The 23,126-nt window shown below is 44.9% G+C and overlaps 1 protein-coding gene across 5 annotated transcripts in view; it reads right to left on the minus strand.

Annotated features, from left to right (window-relative positions):
• DAPK2 (death associated protein kinase 2) overlaps nucleotides 1-3,522 on the minus strand; it is a 115,963-nt gene extending 112,441 nt beyond the window's left edge. For 2 of the 5 annotated variants that reach the window (XM_032342817.1, XM_032342813.1), the window contains exon 1: nucleotides 3,426-3,522. In XM_032342817.1, coding sequence (XP_032198708.1) covers nucleotides 3,426-3,497 — 72 coding nt within the window. In that variant the 5' untranslated portion in view covers nucleotides 3,498-3,522. Of the gene's footprint in view, nucleotides 1-2,929; nucleotides 3,086-3,281; nucleotides 3,356-3,425 lie in introns of those variants that run through there. The other 3 variants (XM_032342818.1, XM_032342816.1, XM_032342814.1) reach the window with 3 other exon arrangements.
• Between the last annotated feature and the right edge of the window lie 19,604 nt (nucleotides 3,523-23,126).

Raw genomic sequence — 23,126 nt, forward strand, 5'->3', positions numbered from 1 at the left:
AATGAATACTGTTTCTTGCTCTGGGTCATGGTTACATGGATATGTGAAATGTGCACTTATTTTGTATGAAATCAAAATTTTACATAATAAAAAATGAGACTAAGATCTACATTATGACAAATGAGATAAACCTGTAAAACGACATGCATAGTGTTTGGATGGTTCCAACAAATATGAATTCCTTCCTTCCTGCCTCCTGTCTTGGAGCCCCATAAGGGCAGTGGTTGTCACATTCTCACCTATGTCCCTCTGTCACTGCTGGTATATAATAGGCACTCCCTAAATATTTGTTGATTTAAATGTAGGGCCCAGCCTCCCTTCTCTGCTCAGCCGCTTCATCAGGTAAAAACAACTAATAACAACTTAAAGCATTTTCCTAATTATCTCTCCCCAAGAGGAATTTGCATTTTATCAATTTATCAATTTTATCAATTTAGGGACATAAAACTAAAGGGGAGAAATTCCAAGGTGAAATTATAGTCACCAGTTAGGACCCAGAGAAGGCCCCAGGGCACAGGTACCTTTCTGGCCCTGAGAAGATGAAACAACATGGCCGAAGGGAGGGACACAGCTACAGCTTTTGGTCAGAAGCACAGGATGTCTGCTCCAGACATTCCAAGGGTGAAACCCACCTTCATGCCCACATTTCTCTTAATGGAATCACTAGGACTCACAATCCTGCCCTCAACCCTCATAATAGGCAACCCTTCTGAAGTTTAACACAGATTTCCTAGAACCTCACAAAAGGGAACCTCAAAGGTTATCCAGGGCCTTTTTAGACACCAGCATGAGGAAGGAGAGACAGAGCATCTCCCCCTTTATCTATACAATAAGTTGGGGCTCTGGGTAAGAATTCACTGGTGGCAGGAGGAGCTTGACAAACCACTGCTATCTGGTCTATTATCCACTTGTTGTTGGTTTTTTTTAAATTTTTTTAAGATTTTATTTATTTATTTGACAGACAGAGATCACAAGTAGGCAGAGAGTCAGAGCAGAGAGAGAGGGAAGAAAGCAGGCTCCCCACTGAAGAGAAAGCCAAATGCGGGGCTCGATCCCAGGACTCCAGGATCATGACCTGAGCCAAAGGCAGAGACTTTAAACCACTGAGCCACCCAGTCGCCCCTATAATCCACTCGTTTGACAAAAGAAGGAAATTGAGGTCCAGACAGGGGATCCCACAGCTAGCCCACTCCAGCTGTTCTTGTCTGGGCTTCTGAGGACAGCCCCCTCAACCCTCCAGTATAGCACCGGGGTTGGGGAAGCCAGTGGCCTCCGGAGGGACAACTTAGGAGGATGCCTCCAAGGCTAGAGGATCACCCTGCGGGGAACCCTCTACCCTACTAAATCCTCTCACTCACTGACCCCAGCTCACTCTCCTGGTCATTTGGAGATCCTCATCCCACCTCACCCACTGTCAGTCAGTGAAATGGGACCATTGCAAGGGGGCAGGCAAGCTTGTCCTCTTATACCTTCCCCCACATTAGGAATCATCACACTCAGGCTGTGAGGAGACTGCCCACAGAAGGGAAGGAGCTCCGGCATTACAGAGCCCCTCCATGCAGTCAAGCCTCTGACCAGCCCCAATCAAACTCTGATGAGGAAGCTCGGGCCCAGAGATCAGCGATTTGCCTAAGCTGACATGAGAAAACCCATTTTTCTAACGAAGGTCCAGCTCCACTAGACAGCCTGCTCGTTCACCCTCACGTCTAATAAGGAGGGAAACCTCAGGGGGGGGTGGTCAGGGTCAGTTCAGGTCTCATTTCTGCCGGCTGAAAACTTACTCCAGACCAGCACACACTCACCCCCAACCATACACACCCTGCACCCCCTGTCCAAGCCTCTTCCAAAGCAGCTGAATTATCAGTGGGGTCACTTTACAGTTAAATCACAACTTGGGAGAAGAACAGGACTCTGAAAGTACTGGTGAAGAGGCCAAGGCACCAGCTCCCCTTAGTCACCAGGAGTCTCCCAGAAATAACTTACATGGAGGCAGCTGGGAAACAGAGTCGGAAACCACAGCAGCAGCCCCCAGCTGCCCTCCACTGGATTCTAGAGTACAAGGTGCCAGGGGCTGTTCTCTCCACCTGGCCCCAGGGACCTTCCCACCTGCTTCTGGGGCAATCAGCTAGGACTCCCTCTCTCCCAGGGTGCACCCCCAACCTACCACTACCAGCATGGCCTCCATGCTCACCTTTCTGGGACTCATTTTCTCACTCCTAAAGTGAGAACACTAATCGCCACCTCGCAAAGTTACGGTGAGGACCAGCCAGACCCACACATGCCAGGAGACGTCCACAATGTCTGGCCCAGAGTCAGGGTCAACTACTGACGATGCCCTCCTATGCCCTTCTATCCCAGCCTGCTGCAAACTTACTGGCTACCCCCATTGCCTCCCTAGTGGCCCCGGGCCCATGACGACGGGGACCACAGCTTCATTCTGCCACAAGCAAGCTGACTGTGTGTGGAGCAGCCTTCTGGAATCACGTCCTTGTGCAAATGGGAGAGGAGGTGTGCGAGGTGGCTGCAGAGAAGACTAGCCCCTCTCCTCCCGGAAATCTGTAGTGCTCTCCCCTTCATGGGGGCCCTAAATTGATGAAAGTCTGTTTCCTATCTCCCACCCCTCCCCCGGTCCAGCCCTGGGTGCCAAGCCTCGGCCAGTCGCTCCCACCCCGTCCCTCGTCCCTAGGGTCAAAGTGCCAGGCTTCAGAGCGCGCCCGAGAGCACAGAGGACAGGCCGGGGGCCGGCCACAGCTCCCGAGGGCAAGGCCGGCCAAACCCCCCAGACGGGGGTGGAGGGGGTACGGTGTGAGGGACCCGGGCGGCGGGCTCGGGGAACCCGAGAGCGCACCCCGGAGCAACCTGCCCCCGCCAAGCCCCAGCCCTGCGCGCCCTGTCGCGCCCGTCGAGCCCACAGATGGGCGCTACTCACGGCGAGAGGCTGCGCTGGACGGGCACGGCGGACGCGACGGGGTGCGCGCCGCACGGCTCTGCTCTGCTCCCGGCCGGCTGCCCGCCCGCGGAGCCGCGGAGCAGCGGAGAGGGCGGAGCGGCGGCCCCGTCCCAGGCGCCGGCTGGAGGCGCGCCTGGCGTCCCGGGACCGGGGCTCGGGGCGCCCCCTGCTGGGAGCCCCCTCTGGACTGCCCTGAGGTGAGCGTCGAGAGCCTCCTGCCAGGTCCCCAGACACCTCCAGGAGTCGTGGGGAGAGCCAGCAGCGAGACTCTGCCCGCGTCCTTAGCGTTCTGCCCCTCACAGGCTGTGTGGCCTTGGACAAGTCAACTAACCTCTCCAAGTCTGATCTGGAAATTGCTTTAAATGAGCCGATGATAATCTGCTATATCTTGGCACAATCGCTCAGAAAATGGTATTTCCTTGTCCTCTCACTCCCGATCCCTTGCCCACCCCTCCACCCCCCACAACGCACACACCGTGAGAGAGGAAGTCCCACGAGGGAATAGGCCGTTTCCTCCCTCCCAGCCAGGATGCTCTTCTGGGAACATCACCACTGGCTTTCACAGCTGGGTGGGGGCTGAGATGGAGAAGGACACTCCCCTTGTCCCCACCAACCCCCAGCTTGGGAGTGGCCTAACCTCGGGTGCCCTCTATGTCCCCTCCCCCCAGCCTCTGCAGGGTTGGTGAGTGAAGCCCCATATCACCGTCAAGCCTTCCTTAATAAAGGACTTGGCAGTGGATTCCTCCTCTCTGTCTTCTGCCAAAAATCCCAGGAAGAAAAAAAAAAAAAGGAATGAGAGTGGAGCGGGTGATGGGAAGAAGGAAGCGGAAACAGAATCACAGCCAAGACAGAACTTATTTGAAGACAAGAGACTGTTTAGCGAAAGGAAATGGAGGCCCCTTCCCAGAGTTTCCCATCCCTACGTCACCAACAGGGCTCCTCAAGGGGTCCTAGAGGAAAAGGTGTTTGATTTGGAGTTCTGCTCCTTGGTTCAAAGCCCTGCTCTGCCATTCCCCATGTATAGTCTTGGGCATGGCACCTGAACTTCTCCTTCGTCAGTAAAGTGGGGCAAACACCGCCCCCCTTCTTATAGTTTCTAATGGAGCTACTATGGGACTGAAATGAAACATGTGTAAGGGATGCCTGGGTGGCTCAGTTGGTTAAGCATTTGCCTTCAGCTCAGGTCATGATCCCAGAGTGCAGGGATCCATTCTCACACTGGACTCCTTGCTCACTGGGGAGCACGCTTCTCCCTCTGCTTGCCGTTCCCCCTGCTTGTTCTCTCTCTTTCTCTGACGAATAAATAAAGTCTTTAACAACAACAAAGTCAGTGATAGAGGAGGCCACCCACAGAAGTTTCACCAGTGTAAGGAGACCCTTTATCCTCAGACTACCCTCAAAACACACACACACACACACACACACACACACACACACACACACTTCCAGTTATCTATTGCTATGTAAGAAGACACCTCAGCCTTGGTGGCCTGAAACAGCAATATTGCCAGGCTTACAAATTCTGAGGTTCAAGAATTCAGACAGTGCACAGGATGGCTGAGCTCTGCTCTGCAATGTCCAGGGCCTCAACTAGGAAGATCTGAGTGGTGGGGAATAATTTGCATGGCTGGGAGATAGAATATTCTGGAGGTTTCTTCATTCACATCATAGCCTGGGCTATGATGAAGCCAAGCTGGAATCAGCCAACACTGCCAGAATACCTACATGTCACCTCTCCATCACTTGCCCCATGAACCTCATGCTTAACACCTAATTTGCAAAAACAACATCCCCTCACATGAGGCAAAACTGACATTCTTAGGTTTGATACTTGGCAAATTAGTCGAAGAACATCACAGCAGGAAGGGTCATTTTCAGTCATCCCATCCAGCCTGTCATTTTCAGACAAGGAAACAGAGGCTCAGAAAAGAAAAAGTGACTTGTCCAAAGTCACACAGCTGGTGAGAGGCAGAGCTAGGATTAGAACCAGGCCTCTGCCAGATTCTGTCTGGTGCTCCCTGCACTGTTCTTGCCAAATGCAATTGCCTAGGGAGGTACCATCTGGAAATGCATTTTTTGCTTAAGGTTGAGTGAACATATCAGACCTTCACCTGAGAGCAGCAACAGGACACTGAGCACTGCACATGGGACCAAGGAGGCAGTGGGCAGAGAAGGAAAGACCCCGAGGGTAATAGCAAGAAGTGCATCTATTCCAGAATGAAACCAGTGGAGGGGCTGGGTATGAAGAGCTAAGAGCGTGATTCTGCTCCAGCTCCTGCGTGCTTCCCACGGCTGGCAAAATAGCACAAATGCCTCACTCTGGCAATTAAGGCTCCAACCTGCAGTTCCCAGGCCCACACATACACCCTTTTCCCTCGTATGCCTGCACAGCCAGCGCTCTTGCCAGGTTGGATTATTGGCTGTTCCTGCCTCCATGCTTTTGTTTAAGTCACTCCGCCCTCCCCCAGTCCCATCCTACAAAATCATATCCATCCTTCAAGGGCCCTTGAAGGATGGGTATCCTTATCTTCCACGGATACCATCTCCCTTCCTCTCCAGATGGCTTTCTCCCCAGAGCCCCACCACTCTTGGTTTGTACCAAATTGGCATTCTCCTTCCCCTATTTTAGTTATCATCAGTGTCCACTTCCCTTTGCCTTTAGGGCAAGGACAATGTCTCGTTCATCTCTGTACCCAGGCAATGGCTGATAGCCCAAACATGATAAAGTTTGTTAGATTGGATTGCTAGAATGTAAATAGCACAAGACAACTGTCTTGTTTTCTGTTGTCTCCCAAGGGTATCCAAGTCCCTAGCCCTTAGAAATTTTACGTTGGATGGAGAGACATACAACTCATTTTAATAGCTGCCACATATAGCATTCCTTCCAGCAAGTACCTTCTCCATACCAGGAACTCTACTTCGGGGTGGATGCAACAATCCCTTTCTATAGATGATGTAGCTGAGGTTTGGGAATGTTGACTTGCCCAAGCTCCCCTAACTTGTAAGTAGCTGAGCTCCACTGTGAATCTGTCCTGCCCACCTCCAAAGACCAGGATCTTTCTGCTCCCCTGACCCACCTACACACTGTCTTCTCTCAGTGGAAACTTCCAAAGATTCCAAAATGGTGTTAATACAGGGGTTCTCAGCCCAGGCTGCACATCAGAATTGCCTGAGGGTGTTTAATGATCCCCGTGCTCAGACCACACCCCTCACCAATGACATAGCAACCTCTGGGAGTGATGTCTGGGCATCAGTAGTGGTTAAAACTCCCAAGTGATTCCAGTGGGCAGGTTGAGAACCACTTTGCTCATGTCACAAAGATCTGGGGAAATGAAACCACCCTCCATCAACCCAATAAACTGCAAACACATCTGAGCACCTGCTTTGTTCAACACACTCCAAGGGACCGTGAGATGGGTGAGTCACAAGAGCTTGAAGCTTCCACAGAGAACAAGTCCACCGGGAAAGAGGTGACCATGGCAGGCAGCAAAGGGCAATGAAAGTGGTGATATCCTAAAGCACAGTTTGGTTGCCCGGCAAGTATACAGAGCCTGTGGACAAGGAGACAGGGCAGGGATTAAGATGATGCATGTGTTGGCTGGGGCAGCTGGCCCTGGGGTCAGCCCAGAGGGTGCATAGTATGAGGACAAATGATGCCAGGTCCCTGCATGCAGTTTACTTACAGTGTGATCTAGGGCAAGCTTCTTGATCTCTCTGTGCCTCCTTATCCTCAGTGGTCAAGTGGAGCTAAGATTTGTCTCCTAAGCTGTTGTGAATGTTCAGTTCATCAAGGATCCATGCAAAGGACTTAGACCGGTACCTGGTACATGGCAAAGTGCTCAATGAATCTTAGCTCTTTTAATTTTTCCTTAAATGTCTGCTGTGAGCTTCCTTAGAGGAGGAAATGGAACTTAGCCATCTTTTCACCCCACCCGCCTACAGCCTGGCCCAGAGCACGTTCTTAGCAAGTGTCAAATGAAGTCTGGAATGCAGGCTTCTTGACAGTGGGCCCAATGTGGACTCTTAGGCTATCAGAGCAAGCCAGGAGAGAGCACAGGTGGTTCCTCCCTGGCTGGCTTGCCTCCGGGCTGGAAGGCAGGCCGGAGGCCTCCTCCTCCCAAAGGTGGCCCTGTGGCCTGACTTCTCAGCCCTTCCCAGTCCTGCCTACCCTTCCCTGTGCCCTCTGCTCTCCCACACCCAGCTAGGCAGGGTCAGGGCGTGTGGAAAGGGCCCAGAAGCCCTTCCTGTTTCCTCCCTCAGAAGGCCCACTGGCTTCTGCAGTCAGAGGTGACTGCTTCGAACTTTAGCCTTACTGGACTCAGCAAGGCCTTGACCCCACCAAGAAAGGAGCTGGGCCATGAAAGGCCTTGCCTTTTCCTGGAAGCCTAGAGAATGGGGATTTCCTGAGCATATAAGCACACCCATTCACTCTGCAAATATTGGAGGACACCTCTTGGGGCTGGGTTCCATTAAGGGTAAGCATAGAATCAATGCCCAGATGTTTATAGCAGCAATGTCCACAACAGCCAAACTATGGGAAAAACCTAGATGTTCATCAACAGACGAATGGATAAAGAAGATGTGTTGTGTGTATATATAATACACACACACACACACACACACACACACACACACAATCGAATACTATACAGCCATCAAAAAAACCCCAAAATCTTGCCATTATGGAACTAGAAGGTATAATGCTAAACAAAATAAGTCAATCATAGAAAGGCAATTATCAAATGATCTCTCTGATATGAGGAATTTGAGAGGCAGGGCAAGGGGTCGTGGGGGCTAGTGAGGGAAAAAATGAAACAAGATGGGATCAGGAGGGAGATAAACCATAAGATACTCTTAATCTCAGGAAACAAACTGAGGGTTGCTGGAGGGTGCGGGGATATGGAGAGGTTGGTTGGGTTATGGACATTGGGGAGGGTATGTCATATGTTGAGTGCTATGAAATGTGTAAGCCTGATGATTCACAGGCCTGTACCTCTGGGGCAAATAATACATTATATGTTAATATTAAAAAAAAAAAGAATCAATGCCCAGAAGGTTCGGTCTACTCCAGCAGGCATCACGAGGGGTTTAAGGGGAAGGAGAGGCTTGGAGGAAGAGGACCAGATGAGTAGGAGGCGGCAGGGAGGGGAGCACATCAGACGGGAGCAGCTGTGTGCACAAAGGGATGGGGGTAAGCAACCTCTTGCCATTTACCATCCCAACTCCCACCTGAGTCAGCATGGGGGTCACACTGTCAGATCATGACCCAGGCATTCGACATTGCCTTCAGTTTGGGGCAGAGTCATGTGCATGGAGTTCTTAGAGATGCCCCCCAAGACTGTGCCTACCTTTAGGGCTACAAATTTCACCTACCTGTGTCTCTAACTTGAGGAGTCAGGTAGGCCTATTTATAGTCCTATTCAGCCACTATTTTGGAAAGTCACCTTTCCTTCTCTGAGATTTAGTTGCCTCATCTGTAAAATGGGAATATCACACCTTTCCCTCAGAATTGATGTGAGGACCAGAAAAAATATTTGAGAAAGAACTGGGTACAAATTTCACCTTCCCTCCCAAAACTGATGTGTCCCTCTCTAAAGATAGTCTGTCACTTGTGCTGTATCTCTCTAACCATGTTGTTACCACAACTGTCCCTGAGATATTTTCTTCTTTTCACCTTCATTTATCCAAGACTTAGCTCAATTCTAGCCTCCTTTACTATTCAGATATTTCCTGGTGCCATGGGCCAGGCTCTGGGCTGGGCCCTGAGAGAAATGAGACATAGGCTCTGCCCTTCAGGATCTCCACGCCAAGCAGAGAAGCTATCCTGGAAACGAAGGTCCAGAACCCCATGGTCTGGGGCCAGGCAAGAGGCTGGGCAGAGACCCAGAGGAGCCCAGAGGTGGGAGGGATGGTCCCTGAGCGCTGAGCGCAGTGGCAGGAAGGCTGCTCTGAGGAGAGAGCCTTTGCTCAACGTCACAATCATATCTGCTGAACTGAAGATAAGATTGCACCTTCCCCTGTTTGTTAATGGGTCCTTTGAGTCACTCCTGCCATCTTTCCCACACTTTGCTGGTGGTGTGGTTAGACCCTCCATCAGAGGCCTTGGGTGTTTCCATGAGGGAAGGATAGGGAGGACAGAGTATAGTCCTCCCCATCCCAAGAGGAACTTCAGGGCCAAACTTGGTCCCAGTCTGCTCCAACTCCTTCCACACCCCTGGCTGATCCCCGACCTCTGTGTAGGCTTGCCCTCCCACTCAGGACTCATGCCCTGCCCTCCCTCGTCTGTATCTTCCTCTCACTTGAGCCCAGGTCCCGACCCAATCACAAGCAGCTGCATCCGGGAAAACAAATGCAGAAAAGGCCAAGTCCAGCCATCTATAGTGGCCTCCGTCCCAAACAGAACTGGGCCTCCATCCTCACCAGAACTGCTCTCTAGGGTAAAGAACCCCGGGACCCTCGGCACTTTCCTTCTAGGTTTTTCCAGCCTCTCATGTCACGCTTGGTTTCTGTCACTGTCTCCACACAGATTATGCTCATCCCTCTGCTTAGATCAAACCAACATCTATAGAGAATCTATCTGAGCCAGGCACTGTACTAAGCATTTCCTATTATTTCATTTAAATGCCACGAAACATTGTATTATTACAATCTCCATTTTACAGATGAGACTTAGTGAGACTCACAGAGTTAATATGTAGCAGAGACAGGGCTCACACTCTGCACCAGTTATGCCACACCACCGATCTCCGTGTTCTGCACTGAACATTAGGAAGAGCAGAAGTTGGGGGGCTGTGTATGGTGTGACAGAATCACTCACGAATTCCACACCAGGCACAGCAGTGCCAGTAGGCTCCTCCCTTACTCTTCCATCTCCCCACTGGCCAGAGGATACAGCTTTGGATTTGAGATAAATCCGGTATAAGAATAACTCTGTGAAGGACACCTGGGTGGCTCAGTCGGTTAAACGTCTTCCTTCAGCTCAGGTCATGATCTCAGTGTCCAAGGATCAAGCCCCACCTCTGGCTCCCTGCTCAGGGAGGACTCTCCTTCTCCCTCTGCCCCTCCCCCTGCTTGTACTCTCTCTTTGACAAATAAATGAATAAAATCTTAAAAAAAAAAAAAAAAAAAAAAGAAGTGTGAAAAAGAGAACAACCCATCCAGGAAAGCCTCCTGACAGGGCTGTGGAGACCCTCAGGAGAAGTGGAGCAGAGGTAAGTTTGGTCCTCTATGAGGGACAAAGGGCTGAAATGATAGCTTTATCTAGAAGTGAAATACACCTCAGCGTGCCATGCTCAAGGATAAGCAAAAGAAAGAAAGAAAGACAGAAAGACTTTTTTTGCAGTTTGTCCCCAACCTTGTGTTCCAAATGCAGTCCCCAACAAGAAGGCTAGACTAACAACTCATCCAACCCACTTGCACAGTTTGTAAACTGGAAAATAAAGAAGTTAAAAAAAAAGAAAAGAAAAGAAAGAAAGAAAGAAAAGAAATCTCCCAGAACAAAACAAAAGGACAAGAAGGTGGATAATATAAAGAAACGTTCAGAGGCATAGAGAATAGATCGAGGGAGTCCAACATTTGTCTAAAATGAGTGTTAAGAGAGAATTAAAAGGAAGAAATAATAAAAGATATACTTAAAGAAAATTACCTTTGCTTTTTTTTTAAAAAAAAAAGGTAAAAATCTTCAGATTAAAGGAACCCACCAAGAGCCAAGTAGGGTTAATTAAAAAAATATCTATACCAGGGCAAATCAGGGTGAAATTTTAGAACCCTAAGAATAAAGAAAAACCCTAAAAGAATTCAGAGGAGAAAAGCATCTTGCCTCAAGAATACAAAGGAGAGTGAGAGCTGTGAAGTGTGTAAACCTGGCGATTCACAGACCTGTACCCCTGGGGATAAAAATATATGATTATTAAAAAAAAAAAAAAAAGAATACAAAGGAGACTAGCAACAGATTTCTCATTTGAAATCTGTGGTTTCAAACCAATGTGAATGTGAGAATAAAATGAAGCAACGTTTTGCAAAATGGCTCAGAAATCTTACCACATGCATCTGAGATGAAAAAAAGAATCACTCTGGAAAATGTAAAAAAAAAAAAAAAAAAAAAAATGCCTGAGCACCTGGGTGGCTCAGTTGGTTAAGCAACTGCCTTCGGCTCAGGTCATGATCCTGAAGTCCCAGGATCAAGTCCCACATCAGGCTCCCTAATAAGCAGGGAGTCTGCTTCTCCCACTGACCTCTCTCCTCTCATGCTCTCTCTCTCTCTCATTCTCTCTCTCTCTCAAATAAAGAAATAAAATCTTTTAAAAAAAATGTTTAAAGGATCCAAAAAAGTGGATGATATGAGATACAAGCAGTAGCTTGTGCTGAGTGGGACCCAGAAGAATGGAACACAGCTAGAAAGAAAACAAAAGAATTCTTAAAGGGCTGACACTTGAAGGATTCTCAGTTGACATGGGTTTATATTTCCTTCTTTATCCAGTCAGTACTACTTCACAAGGTCTTAGAATCACCAGACACCTTAAATGAATTGATTCAGAACTTCTGGGGGTGGGGCTGAGGAATGTGCATCTTCAACAGGCCCCTTCAGGAGATTTCATATCTACACTAAAATTTGACACCCAATGTGTATTTGTTTCTAAAGAGAATTATATATGTTCATAAAGTATATCTCATTTATTGGCTTTTAATTTTTAGAAACAATGCTTAAGCCAAGAATGAACTAGTTTAACTGTAGTACTGATTAAGATGTAATGCTATAGATCTTGGCAGCACAAAAAGTATATATAGCTAACAAATTTGGGAAGTAGAAAGGGTAGAAGGAGAGGCATTTGCTCTAGTTTATATTATATTATTTTTTCATCATAACGGAAGGCTCCTAACAGAAATGGCTGATACCAGGGTTGGGGCAGGGACAGTACAAGGATGAGAGCACAAGGCAGGGAAAGGAAAAGATGTTTTACAACCTAGAACACCTTGTGCCAGAAAGTAAGGAAGTGCTCAAAAATGGATGGTAACAAATGTGTTGGGGACAAGGGAGCCAGCTTGAAGGGGCTCCCACTGATCCAATTTGGAATAATTTGATTATTGAAATAAATAATGATAGAAACAGGTTTTAATATGTTGATATAACATATTGAAAAAATTTTTTAAATCCATGTGTCCTAATCTGATATTTAAAAATAAAAATTAAGGAGCAACTGGGTGCCTCAGTTGGTTAAAGGTCTGACTCTTAATTTCAGCTCAGGTCATGATCTCAGAGTTGCGAGATTAAGCCCCTCGTGGGGCTCCACGCTAGGCATGCAATCTGCTTAGGATTCTCTCTCTCCATCTCCCTCTGCCTCTCCCCTTTCCCTCTCTAAAAAAATAAATTATTAAATAAATTAAAATGAAAATTAAGGGGTCCCTGGCTAGCTCAGTCAGCAGAGTACAAGACTCTTGATATCAGTGTCCTGGGTTCAAACCCTACATTGGGGATAGAATTTACTTAAAAATAAGTAAATAAAAACTTTTTTAAAAAGTTACACCTGGGACTTCCTGGGTGGCTCAGTGGGTTAAGCCTCTGCCTTCGGCTCAGGTCATGATCTCAGGGTCCTGAGGTCGAGTCCCGAATCGGGCTTTCTGCTAGACGGGGAGCCTGCTTCCTCCTCCTCCTCTCTCTCTCTCTCTCTACTTGTGATCTCTCTCTGTCAAATAAATAAAAATCTAAAAAAAAAAAAGTTACACCTGTTAACCTCACAGAGATTTAAAATTTTTATTTTAAAAATTAAAATTAAAGCAAAGGGAGGATAAGAAAGGAAAGCAATTATTTATTTGTTTGTTTATTTTCAAAGATTTATTTATTTTAGAGAGAGAGAGAGCACGTGCATGAGCGGGAAGGGCAGAGGGAGACAGAATCAGACTCCCTGCTGAGTGTGGGGCCCAACTCAGGGCTCGATCTCACAACCCTGAAATCACAACCTAAGCCGAAACCAAGAGTTGGTTGCCTAACCAATGCGCCCCCCAGGCGCCCCTGGAGAGCAATTTAAAAAAAAATTATTTATTTATTTGACAGAGATCACAAGTAGGCAGAGAGAGAGGTGGAAGCAGGCTCTCCACTGAGCAGAGAGCCCGATGTGGGGCTCGATCCCAGGACCCTGGGATCATGACCTGAGCCAAAGGCAGAGGCTTTAATCCACTGAGCCGCCCAAGTGCCCCTGGAGAGCAATTTTTTAAAGGAAAATGACAACTCATAAATGAAGACTTGATGGAATTAGAAAAATCACCACTTCCCCAACGCAGAGCAATGAGTGTTCAGGCAAGAAAGACTCATCACTGGATATTAAAACGGCTGAGTGAAAGATGGTCAGAAAACAAGATATTCCCATGGTTTCTAACTACCATGCCACAGACTACTCATTACTGACGAAGAGAAAGGGGTCCTTTTACAATGAAGGAATGTGGCAGATACCACTTCAATAAAGTGTCCAAACTGAACCTCAGTAATAATGGGACAATCTGGCATCATGTGTTGTGCTGGGAAAGAACATCACCCATGTAGTATTTCTGCCAAAAATGTGGATGCTGAATCTGGTCAAGAGGAAGCAATCAGACAAATCCACATCCTGTGGGACAACCGACCTGTACTCTTTAAAAATATCATTGTCACGAAAAAAGACGACTTCTCTACATTAGAGAGACTGAAGAGATGACAAGTCTGTGCAACGTGTGACCAGTGAGAGGATCCTGGATTTAAAAAAGAAGTTAAGGGGCGCCTGGGTGGCTCAGTGGGTTAAGCCTCTGCCTTCGGCTCAGGTCGTGATCCCAGGGTCCTGGGATCGAGTCCTGAGTCGGGCTCTCTGCTCAGCAGGGAGCCTGCTTCCCTTCCCCTCTCTCTGCCTGCCTCTCTGCCTACTTGTGATCTCTGTCAAATAAATAAATAAAATCTTAAAAAAAAATCTTTAAAAAAAATAAATAAAAATAAAAATAAAAAAGAAGTTAAAAGGGACATTATTGAACAATTACGGAAGTGTGAATATGGACACTTCATTATGTAATCTATCAATGCTACATCTTCCGAGTGGAGAATTACATTGTGGTTATGGAAGAGGATGGCCTTATTCTTGGGGCATGCATGTTGGAGTATTTGGAGGAGAAATGGCAGTAAGTCTACAGCTGCTCCACAAATGGTTCAGCAAAAAGGAGAATGTGTTTTTGTAGAGTATGAGAAAGCTAACCATGGCAAGCTATTAGCAACTGATAAATCTAGATGAATTCTTCTCGCAACTTCTTTGTAAGTCTGAGGTTTTCAAACCCAAAAGTTGGAGAAAGTAAAACATAACATTTATTATGGTGATTGGCAGAAAAACTAAAAATACAAATTGTTGAAGCTGGTTGTCTTTGGGGAGTGGGCAGAAAAGGACACTTCTAGTTTTCATTTTATACTTTCTGAACGTTTTTTGCTAAGCTTCGATATTACTCTTGTGATGAAAGAAAACTAGTAATTAATTAATAAAACAAATATATACAACAGAAGTTGCTCTGAGGATGTAAGCTTCTATCTGTAGAGGCTTCTTCATTCTAAAAAAGAATTAATAAATATCATGTTTAGTGCCATTAATGTTCATTAAGCTTGTAGACCTATTAATGGTCACTGAGGTTCTTAGAGCTCCGTCTTGCTTCCTCAGCCTCGTTTCTGCTCAATCACAGCACTCATTAAAGGCTTGCATTATTTTACTAAACCTTACAAAGAGGAAAAAATATTGCTAAGAATATTAAATATCACTAATGTGAAGACCTAGTAGGATGTAAATATCTTTCAGAAATTGATGTAAATGGACGAATGAATTGAATCATATCTTGTTTCTCATGTCCTATTACGTCCTTTTTTTTTTTTTTTAACCAGGGGAATCCTTTGTCAATATACTTAGCCCGTATTTTTTTTTAAAGATTTTATTTCTTTATTTGACAGAGAGATTACAAGTAGGCAGAGAGGGAGGCAGAGAGAGAGGGGAAAGCAGGCTCCCCGCCGAGCACCCAGGCACGCCACTTAGCCCATATTTTAGTCTACAAAATAATTAAATAATCTAGAAAGTTTCACATTTTATTCTTTTAATTCACTTTAATCTGTGCAGCAAAATGACTTGCCCAAATCATGCTGATTATCAGCAAATCCTCGGTTGGAATCCAGACCTCTTTCCATACATCCTAAGCCCACAGTCTTGGCTCTGAGTTTTCCATGCTGTGTGAGTGTGGATAGGTCACTCAACACCTTCCCACTATGTTTTCACCTATAAAATCAAGTAGTAGGATTAGAATTCCCATGCTCACCAATTGTAACCATTTATTTCACTTGGGGAAATGAAGGTCCAGCAATCCTCCGCACCTTGGTAAATTTCAACCTGCAAGGCAACTTTGAGCTTGGCATATGTATTCATTGTATATTCTGACTCATCTGAGCAGACTTCACTTTGACGTAGCCACAGAACACTGATAAGACAGCCTCAGGAAACCAGTGACAAGGAGACTCAGATGATGTGACCCAATTTAGCTTAATTAGCTGTATCAAAACAGAAATAACATCATCCACCCCCCACCACCATCACCAAAGAAGCACACACTCCTTAAAAGCAACAACAAACAATAAACTTTGCTATATAAATCACTCTTTGATATATAAATCATTCTTTGCTATATAAATCATTCTCAGGGTGCCTGGGTGGCTCAGTGGGTTAAAGCCTCTGCCTTTGGCTCAGGTCATGATCTCAGGGTCCTGGGATGGAGCCCCTCTTCGGGCTCTCTGCTCAGTGGGGAGCCTGCTTCCTGAACCCCGCCCTCTGCCTGCCTCTCTGCCTACTTGTGATCTCTCTCTCTGTCAAATAAATAAATAAATAAATAAAGTCTTAAAAAAAATTATTCTCAATTCTGTAAAAATCAACAGATTCACAACTGTGGACCAGGCTCAACATTAATCATGTCTGTGGTTGTTAAGGATGTTAATAAATCCTTGGAAGCCTCAGAGAGCCAGAACCCACTATGGCTTCTAATAGGTAGAAATTTAAACCGAAAGAAACCTTAGGAACTATCTAACACTTTCATTTTATAGAAGGAAGAAGGAAACCCAAAGCAAGGGAAGTGACTTTTACCCGAGTTCATTTCTGTCTGGGCAGAACCAGGATTAAAGGTCAGGTCTCACCCATCATTCAATGGACATCCCTTCTGTGAAATGCCAAAGGCTGAAACCCTGTGTGAAGCTGAAACCCTTCATTATGACCAAGGTGAGCCTGAAGTAATTCACTGTACCATGAGCTGTGGGAGACTTAGGGGGCACCTAAGAAGATAAGAAATAAAAAACAGGCTCAGGATAACCAAGAAAATGAGCAGTGTGATACAGTACTAGGCCCTAGGAGTTTGGATAGAATCAAAGGAAATTTCTCCAAGGGGGGAAATAACATTTTATTTTACTTACCTCCCTACCTCCCACCTTAAAAATATACTTTTTTAAAATAGCTTTATGAAGGAGACACATGCCGTAAGATGTGTGTGTGCATGTTTAGTAACATTTATTAGGGGTTATCGTATTATTAAAATAAAATATATTCATTGCAAATAAACTGTTTTGAGGCAGAGACAATTACTCTTAAATTTTTAATATATTTGCTTCTAGCCATTTTTATATGTAAATGCACTCCTTTGTTTTTAATTGGGATCATTTGGCATAGATTATTTTATATTTTGTTTTTCTCTCTTATATTGAGAATTATCCAATGGAATGAACAAGTCTTTGAAAACACTGAATCCATTAAAAGAATGTAGTATTATTTAGTTAATACTTTACCTATTGTTAGACATTGAATTTTACATTTCTCATTATAAAAAATAATGTGACCAGGGATGCCTAGGTGGCTCAATCAGTTAAGTGTCTGCCTTTGGCTCAGGTCATGATCCCAAGGTCCTGGGATCACCTCACTTCAGGCTCCCAGGTCAGTGGGGAGCCTACTTTTCCCTCTCTGTGCCCCTCCCCCCCGTCATGCTCTCTCTCTCTTTCTCAAATAAATAGATAAAATCTTTTAAAAAAGTAATAGGATTACATGGTTTATAAAGTAAGATTTGGAAATAACGGCCATGGATAAGATGGACCATTTGTGCCAAGACAATAATTAGTCATGTGGATAAAAAGAGAATTGGGTCCATTCCTTATGTATATCAGTATAAATCCCAAATGGCTCAAAGACTGAAATACTAAAAATTAAAATCATTAAAATCATTAAATACTAAAAATTAAAATCATTAAAGTTCATAAAAATGAGGGGCGCCTGGGTGGCTCAGTGGGTTAAGCCACTGCCTTCGGCTCAGGTCATGGTCTCAGGGTCCTGGGATCGAGCCCCGCATCGGGCTCTCTGCTCAGCAGGGAGCCTGCTTCCTCCTCTCTGCCTGCCTCTCTGCCTGCTTGTCATCTCTCTCTGTCAAGTAAATAAATAAAATCTTTAAAAAAAAAAAGTTCATAAAAATGAACATAGGAAAAATGTTTTATAACCTTGGAGAGAAGACAATCTTTCTAATTATGACCAAAAAATCCAGGATACATAAAGTTAAAGATTGATAAATTCAATCACATAAAAATAAAACAAAACAAGAAACACACGAAGAAGAAAGCACTAAAAAAAAAAGAAAGAAAAATATTCATGGCAATAAAAAATGAGAAAAATCAAAAGTAAGTGACAAACTGGAAAAAAAAACTTGCAACACCTATCACTACTCTAATTTGTGAAGATCTCCTACAAATCATTAGGAAAAAGATTAACCAGAAAAATGGACAAATGTAGTAAACGGTTCACATCAAAGAAAATACCTCTAACTCATTTCATAAAGAAAATATCTCTAACTCATATAAAAATGGTGCATAACCTCACTCCTGCTAAGGAAAATACTAACTAAAATTCCACTGAGATAAAATTTTTCACCTGTCAGTTTAACAAAAATCTAAAAGTCGGAAAATGCCCCATTTGGCTACAGTGCAGTGCAATGAGGACTTTCATCCATTGGAGTGCAAACTGGCACAATCGCTACTGAGGGCAATTTGTCAGTATCTATACACTGTCAATGCATAGATCCTTTATCCAACAATCCCATTTTCAAAAACTTATCCTAGAGATCTACTTGTAAATGTATGATATGAGGTATATAAATGGTTGTTCATTACAGCTTGGTCTGTAATAGCCAGTTAACAGAAATAATCTAAATGTCTATCAATAGGAGCCTTGCTAAATAAAATATGATACATACAATGGAACCCTGTAACACAGTGAAGAATGAGGAAGTTCTTTGTAGATTGTTATGGGAATATCTCAAAGATACACTGTTAAGTAAAAAAAAAAAGCAAGGCATAAAATAGTGTGTCTGGCAAGATGTATGCTACAAATTGTGCCCAAAAGGTTGTGTGTGTGTATATATATATGTACATATATATCTCTGTGTGTATATATGTATACATTTATATACATATATGTATATGTATATATGTGTATATATGTATGTATATACATATATGTACATGTATATATATGTATATATACACAGATATATATGTACATATATATATACACACAGATATATATATATCTATATTGGCTGTTACAGGCATAAAAACTCAGTGGAGCAACAAGAGATTAATAACCACAAAACCTGGGCGCCTGGGTGGTTCAGTGGATTAAGCCACTGCCTTTGGCTCAGGTCATGATCTTGGTCCTGGGATCGAGTCCTACATTGGGCTCTCTGCTCAGCAGGGAGCCTGCTTCCTCCTCTCTCTCTGCCTGCCTCTCTGCCTACTTGTGATCTCTCTCTGTCAAATAAATAAATAAAATCTTTTTTAAAAAATAAATAAATAAATAAAATAACCATGAAATCTACTGGGGAAGGGTAAAAACCGGTAGACAGGGTTGTGAAGGAATCTTTTCACCATATACTTTAGACCATGTTTTTTGATGTTTAAACCACCTGAAGGCGTTACTCATTCAAAAACTAATTCATTCTATTTATTAATATGTTAATTTAGTTTACATTAGTTAGTAGACATTAATTGAACATTCCTATGCAACCAAAAATCTGGGAAACATATTTGCAGTATTATGACAGAAAATGCTAAAACCCATACTGTATAGGTTTTTTTGTTTGTTTGTTTTAAGTGAACATCTCAGGGGCACCTGGTTGATTAAGCTTCTGCCTTTGGCTCAGGTTATGATCCAGGTACCAGGGATCAAGGTCCACCTGGGGCTCCCTGATCAGTGGCGAGTCTGCTTCTCCCTCAGCACTTCCCGTGCTCCTGCTCTCTCCCTCTCTCTCTCAAATAAATACATAAAATCTTTTAAAATAAAAATAAATAAAAAGTGAACATGTCAATAGGAAAATGGGCAAAGGATATAAATGGGAAATCTTTTTAAAATCCCAATAAAACTATTTTTGAATGTTTAACTTTAGCAAAAAAAAAAATGTGAATGGAAAAAAAGGTAGCATTTAAAAATCTTCCACCTACGGCTAAGATTTTTTTTTAAATAATACCCTCCCCCGAATAAATAAAGTAACAATGCCCAATATTAATGTGCGACAGAGACACAAACCCCCATTCTTGGTAGGATGTCGATCAGTACAATTCAGTGGGCAATTCAGCAATATATATCAAAAGCCTCAAAATTACTCATAACCTCTGGCAAGGTAATTCCACATCTAAGAAGTCCTCCGTGATAATCACCCGTCAGAATTAAGGCAAAGCGCCCAGTACGGTGTAGCATTTAGCGCAGCCGGGTGGCGAGGGCGCCCTGGGGTGGGGGGTAGCGGGGAGCGCTGCTGGGCAGGTGCTGGGACCCCCGTGGTCTGCTGAGGCTCAGCAAGCCGTGCTCTGTCTTGCTCCTAACTGATCCGCTGGAAACCTGAAAACTGACACTAAGGAGTCATGCTTTGCTGCCACCTAGTGCTCCCCAAGGTGATTGCACCCAGCTAGCGAGGAAAATGGTCCCTCCGTTAAGTAACTTAGCCACCAAGGGGCCCTATTTTTGTTTAGTATACACTATAATAAAGCATTTACTATGTTCCAGGCATTGTGTTCAGCACTGCCTACTAATCCTCTTTTTTTTTTTAAAGATTTTATTTATTTATTTGTCAGAGAGAGAGAGAGCGAGAGCGAGCACAGGCAGACAGAGTGCCAGGCAGAGTCAGAGGGAGAAGCAGGCTCCCCGCGGAGCAAGGAGCCCGATGTGGGACTCGATCCCAGGACGCTGGGATCATGACCTGAGCTGAAGGCAGCTGCTTAACCAACTGAGCCACCCAGGCGTCCCCTGCCTACTAATCCCCTTAACAGCCCTCTCAAAACTTAACTTTACAGATGAGAGAACTAAGGTACAGAGAGGTTAGGTAACTTGCCTAAGGTCACACAGCCACCCAAGTGGCTAAGACCAGAATTAGAGCAAGGTGGCCTGTTGGGACCACGGTCTGTGCTCTGAACCACCTCCTTTGCGAAGGGCAAAGGTCTGTGTGATAATAGTACTCGAAGAGAACCTCACACCCCATACAGCAACTGCTACCCCTTCCCTTAGTACATCTGGCCCAAATAAGTTAGCGCGTGGACTGAGTCGGCCTCTGCCAGATAGGCAGTCTAACCTGAGTCAGGGACAACCTATGGCCCAGGCCAAATCCAGTGGATTTACAAAATAAATAAATAAATAAATAAATAAATAAATAAATAAATAAAAATTGTGAAATACTTCATATAGACAAAAAATAGGTAAGGAATAACATAATAAATATTCAGGACCCACCAGCAGCATTTTAAAAATTGTGTCTCCAGTAGCAATGCATCAGTGATGTGTTTCAACCCTTAGTGCACTGGCTTGTTTTCTGCCACTGTATTAACACACAAGGGGCACCAAGTGGGCTCTCGGTGCAATGCAGTTTTTATAGCAATCCTTCGCCTTCCTAAAAACAGTCCTCCCCAGTTACAGCTAATATCCTGCTGGAGACATCTGATGCATCCTGCTGGAGACATCTGCAGTTTGGGTAACAAAGCAATTGCTTCGTGGTAGAGCTGAGAAAGCTTCTCGATTATTTGCTACGATCTAACAAGGTAGTGGCTTCCAGTCACAGCTGTGAAGCCCAGGGCTTTGAGGAATTATTGAAAGAACAGGAAGCCCAAATGCTAAGGCAACATTACTTGCAGACCAGACTTACAAACCTGACCTCCCCTAAACTCCTTAGCAAATCCATGCAGTCTGAAGTCACACACCAAGTATCATGTGAGTACATTTTTTCCTTTCAGAAAAGGAAAAGGATCAGTTCCCTACCTTTTATCAGGTTCTCAAAGAGGTCGGAGACCTTCCAAAAAGGTTATGAATCATTCCTCCAGATCAGGGGAGGCGCCAGCAAATGGCCCACAGGCCAAATTCTTCCTGATACTTGCTTTTGTACAAGCCTCCAGCTGAGAATGGTTCTTTTTGGTTTGGGTTTTAGCTTTTGAGAATGGTTTTTATATTTTTAAATGGTTGAAAAAAAACAAAAGAGTAGTACTTCATGATACACAGAATTAAATGACATTCAGATTTGCATCCATAAAAAAAGTCTTACTGGAACACAACAATAGTCACTCATTTACATCTTGCCATGGCTGCCTTTGCGGGACGAGAGAAGAGCCGAATAGCTGTAACAGAAACACAAAACCTAATAATGTACCATCTGGACCTTTCCCAAGAAAAGTTTGCTGACCCAGCCAGAGATGGGACTAGATAATACATCTTGCAAATGTATGTGCCTCTGCTTTGCACTTGTGTGTAGATGCTGTTGTGATTAAGTACAAACTCATCTAAGTATATTACTAATGTAGGGGACATTAATGAATCTGGGGAGCTCCCTCCCACCACATGAGGCCAGCCACTCCTTTCTCCCACCTCCCTGGCACTCAGGGCATACACGAAGCCTTTGGCATTAGAGACCTCATCTAGGGCTCTGAAGCTGGAGTGAGTCACACGGAACAGCAGGGAGAGGAGAGATTGTTCTGGCAGCAGCAGAGACATGGCAGTCACATCTAACTTCCAAGAGCAGCAGGAGCAGCAGGATGGGAGCCCTACAGCAACGACCCATTTCTGGCTGCATGTCAGAGGTCTCCTCATTCAACAGTCCTTAAGGAATGACTTTGTCTTTGCTTCTAGCTGTCTAGCCTGTGTGTCTACCCGGTTAAGCCAAGCTCAGGCACTAGAAGAGACCAGCATCATGGGCCAGCATCATTCATTGCCTGCAGCAGAGGGGCTAAAGGCAGAGGTTGGTTAAGTACAAGCTTCAAGGGGACAGAGAATAGCCAGTCCGTCTTTGTACCCTCAGCGCCTGAGAGTGCTGAGTACTAAGAGGGCTCACTGAGGTATCTGTTGATGAGAGCACCAGGGAGTAAGTGTGTGAGTTGGAGAGAGCATACACTAGGGATCTCGACTCCATTAGATTCCAGCCACCTGAAACTGGCAACGAGCTTTTCATGTATCAGCGTCTCTTAAGAAGGGACTAGAAAGACAGCCCTCCTCCTCTAACCCTACCTATGGTTTCCTGGGTTTCCCAGACCATCAAGGCTCTAGTGATGAGAAATGGTCAAAATTGAGGAGTGCTGTGAATTTGACCCTGGGCTATTAGTCTCAGAGCTCCTCTGATGATACCTACCCTATCTTTCAGAAGCAGATAGCCGGTCAAAAAGCACATGTGAATATGCAAGTGTGCGCTGCCTGGGAGAACATGAGACAGGGTACACATCAGGTACACTTCGCTCTGGCCCTGGCCTTTGTCTGCAGACTGTCACGAAGCAAGCAACTGGGTGTTGGTGCTCAGACCAACTCTGGTGGATTGATAATTCAGGAGGAAGTGATTACAGTGATGACTAAAATCAGCAACACTCCCTTATTTGTGGATCTATTTATGTAGGCTAGGGGGACAGAGATGTCTAATGACCTGGAAAAAAGCGAGAAGCCAATGAGAACTTTCATAGCGAAAGATCAGGGATCAATAGTGACATTTCCACAAAGTTAGTGCTCTGATCCCACAACATTTAATTTTCCAGATAGCAGCATTTTTCGTAATCTCAAGGGAGAGGGAGAACGTGGGGCAAAAGCTGGGCTGAGGCAGTGCAGACTTAGCAGAAACCGAGACAGTTTCCACGGGACTTCTAAAACCAGTA

The sequence above is a fragment of the Mustela erminea genome, chromosome 5 (assembly GCF_009829155.1).
Source record: "Mustela erminea isolate mMusErm1 chromosome 5, mMusErm1.Pri, whole genome shotgun sequence".
In the NCBI taxonomy this organism is placed as follows: Eukaryota; Metazoa; Chordata; class Mammalia; order Carnivora; family Mustelidae; genus Mustela; species Mustela erminea.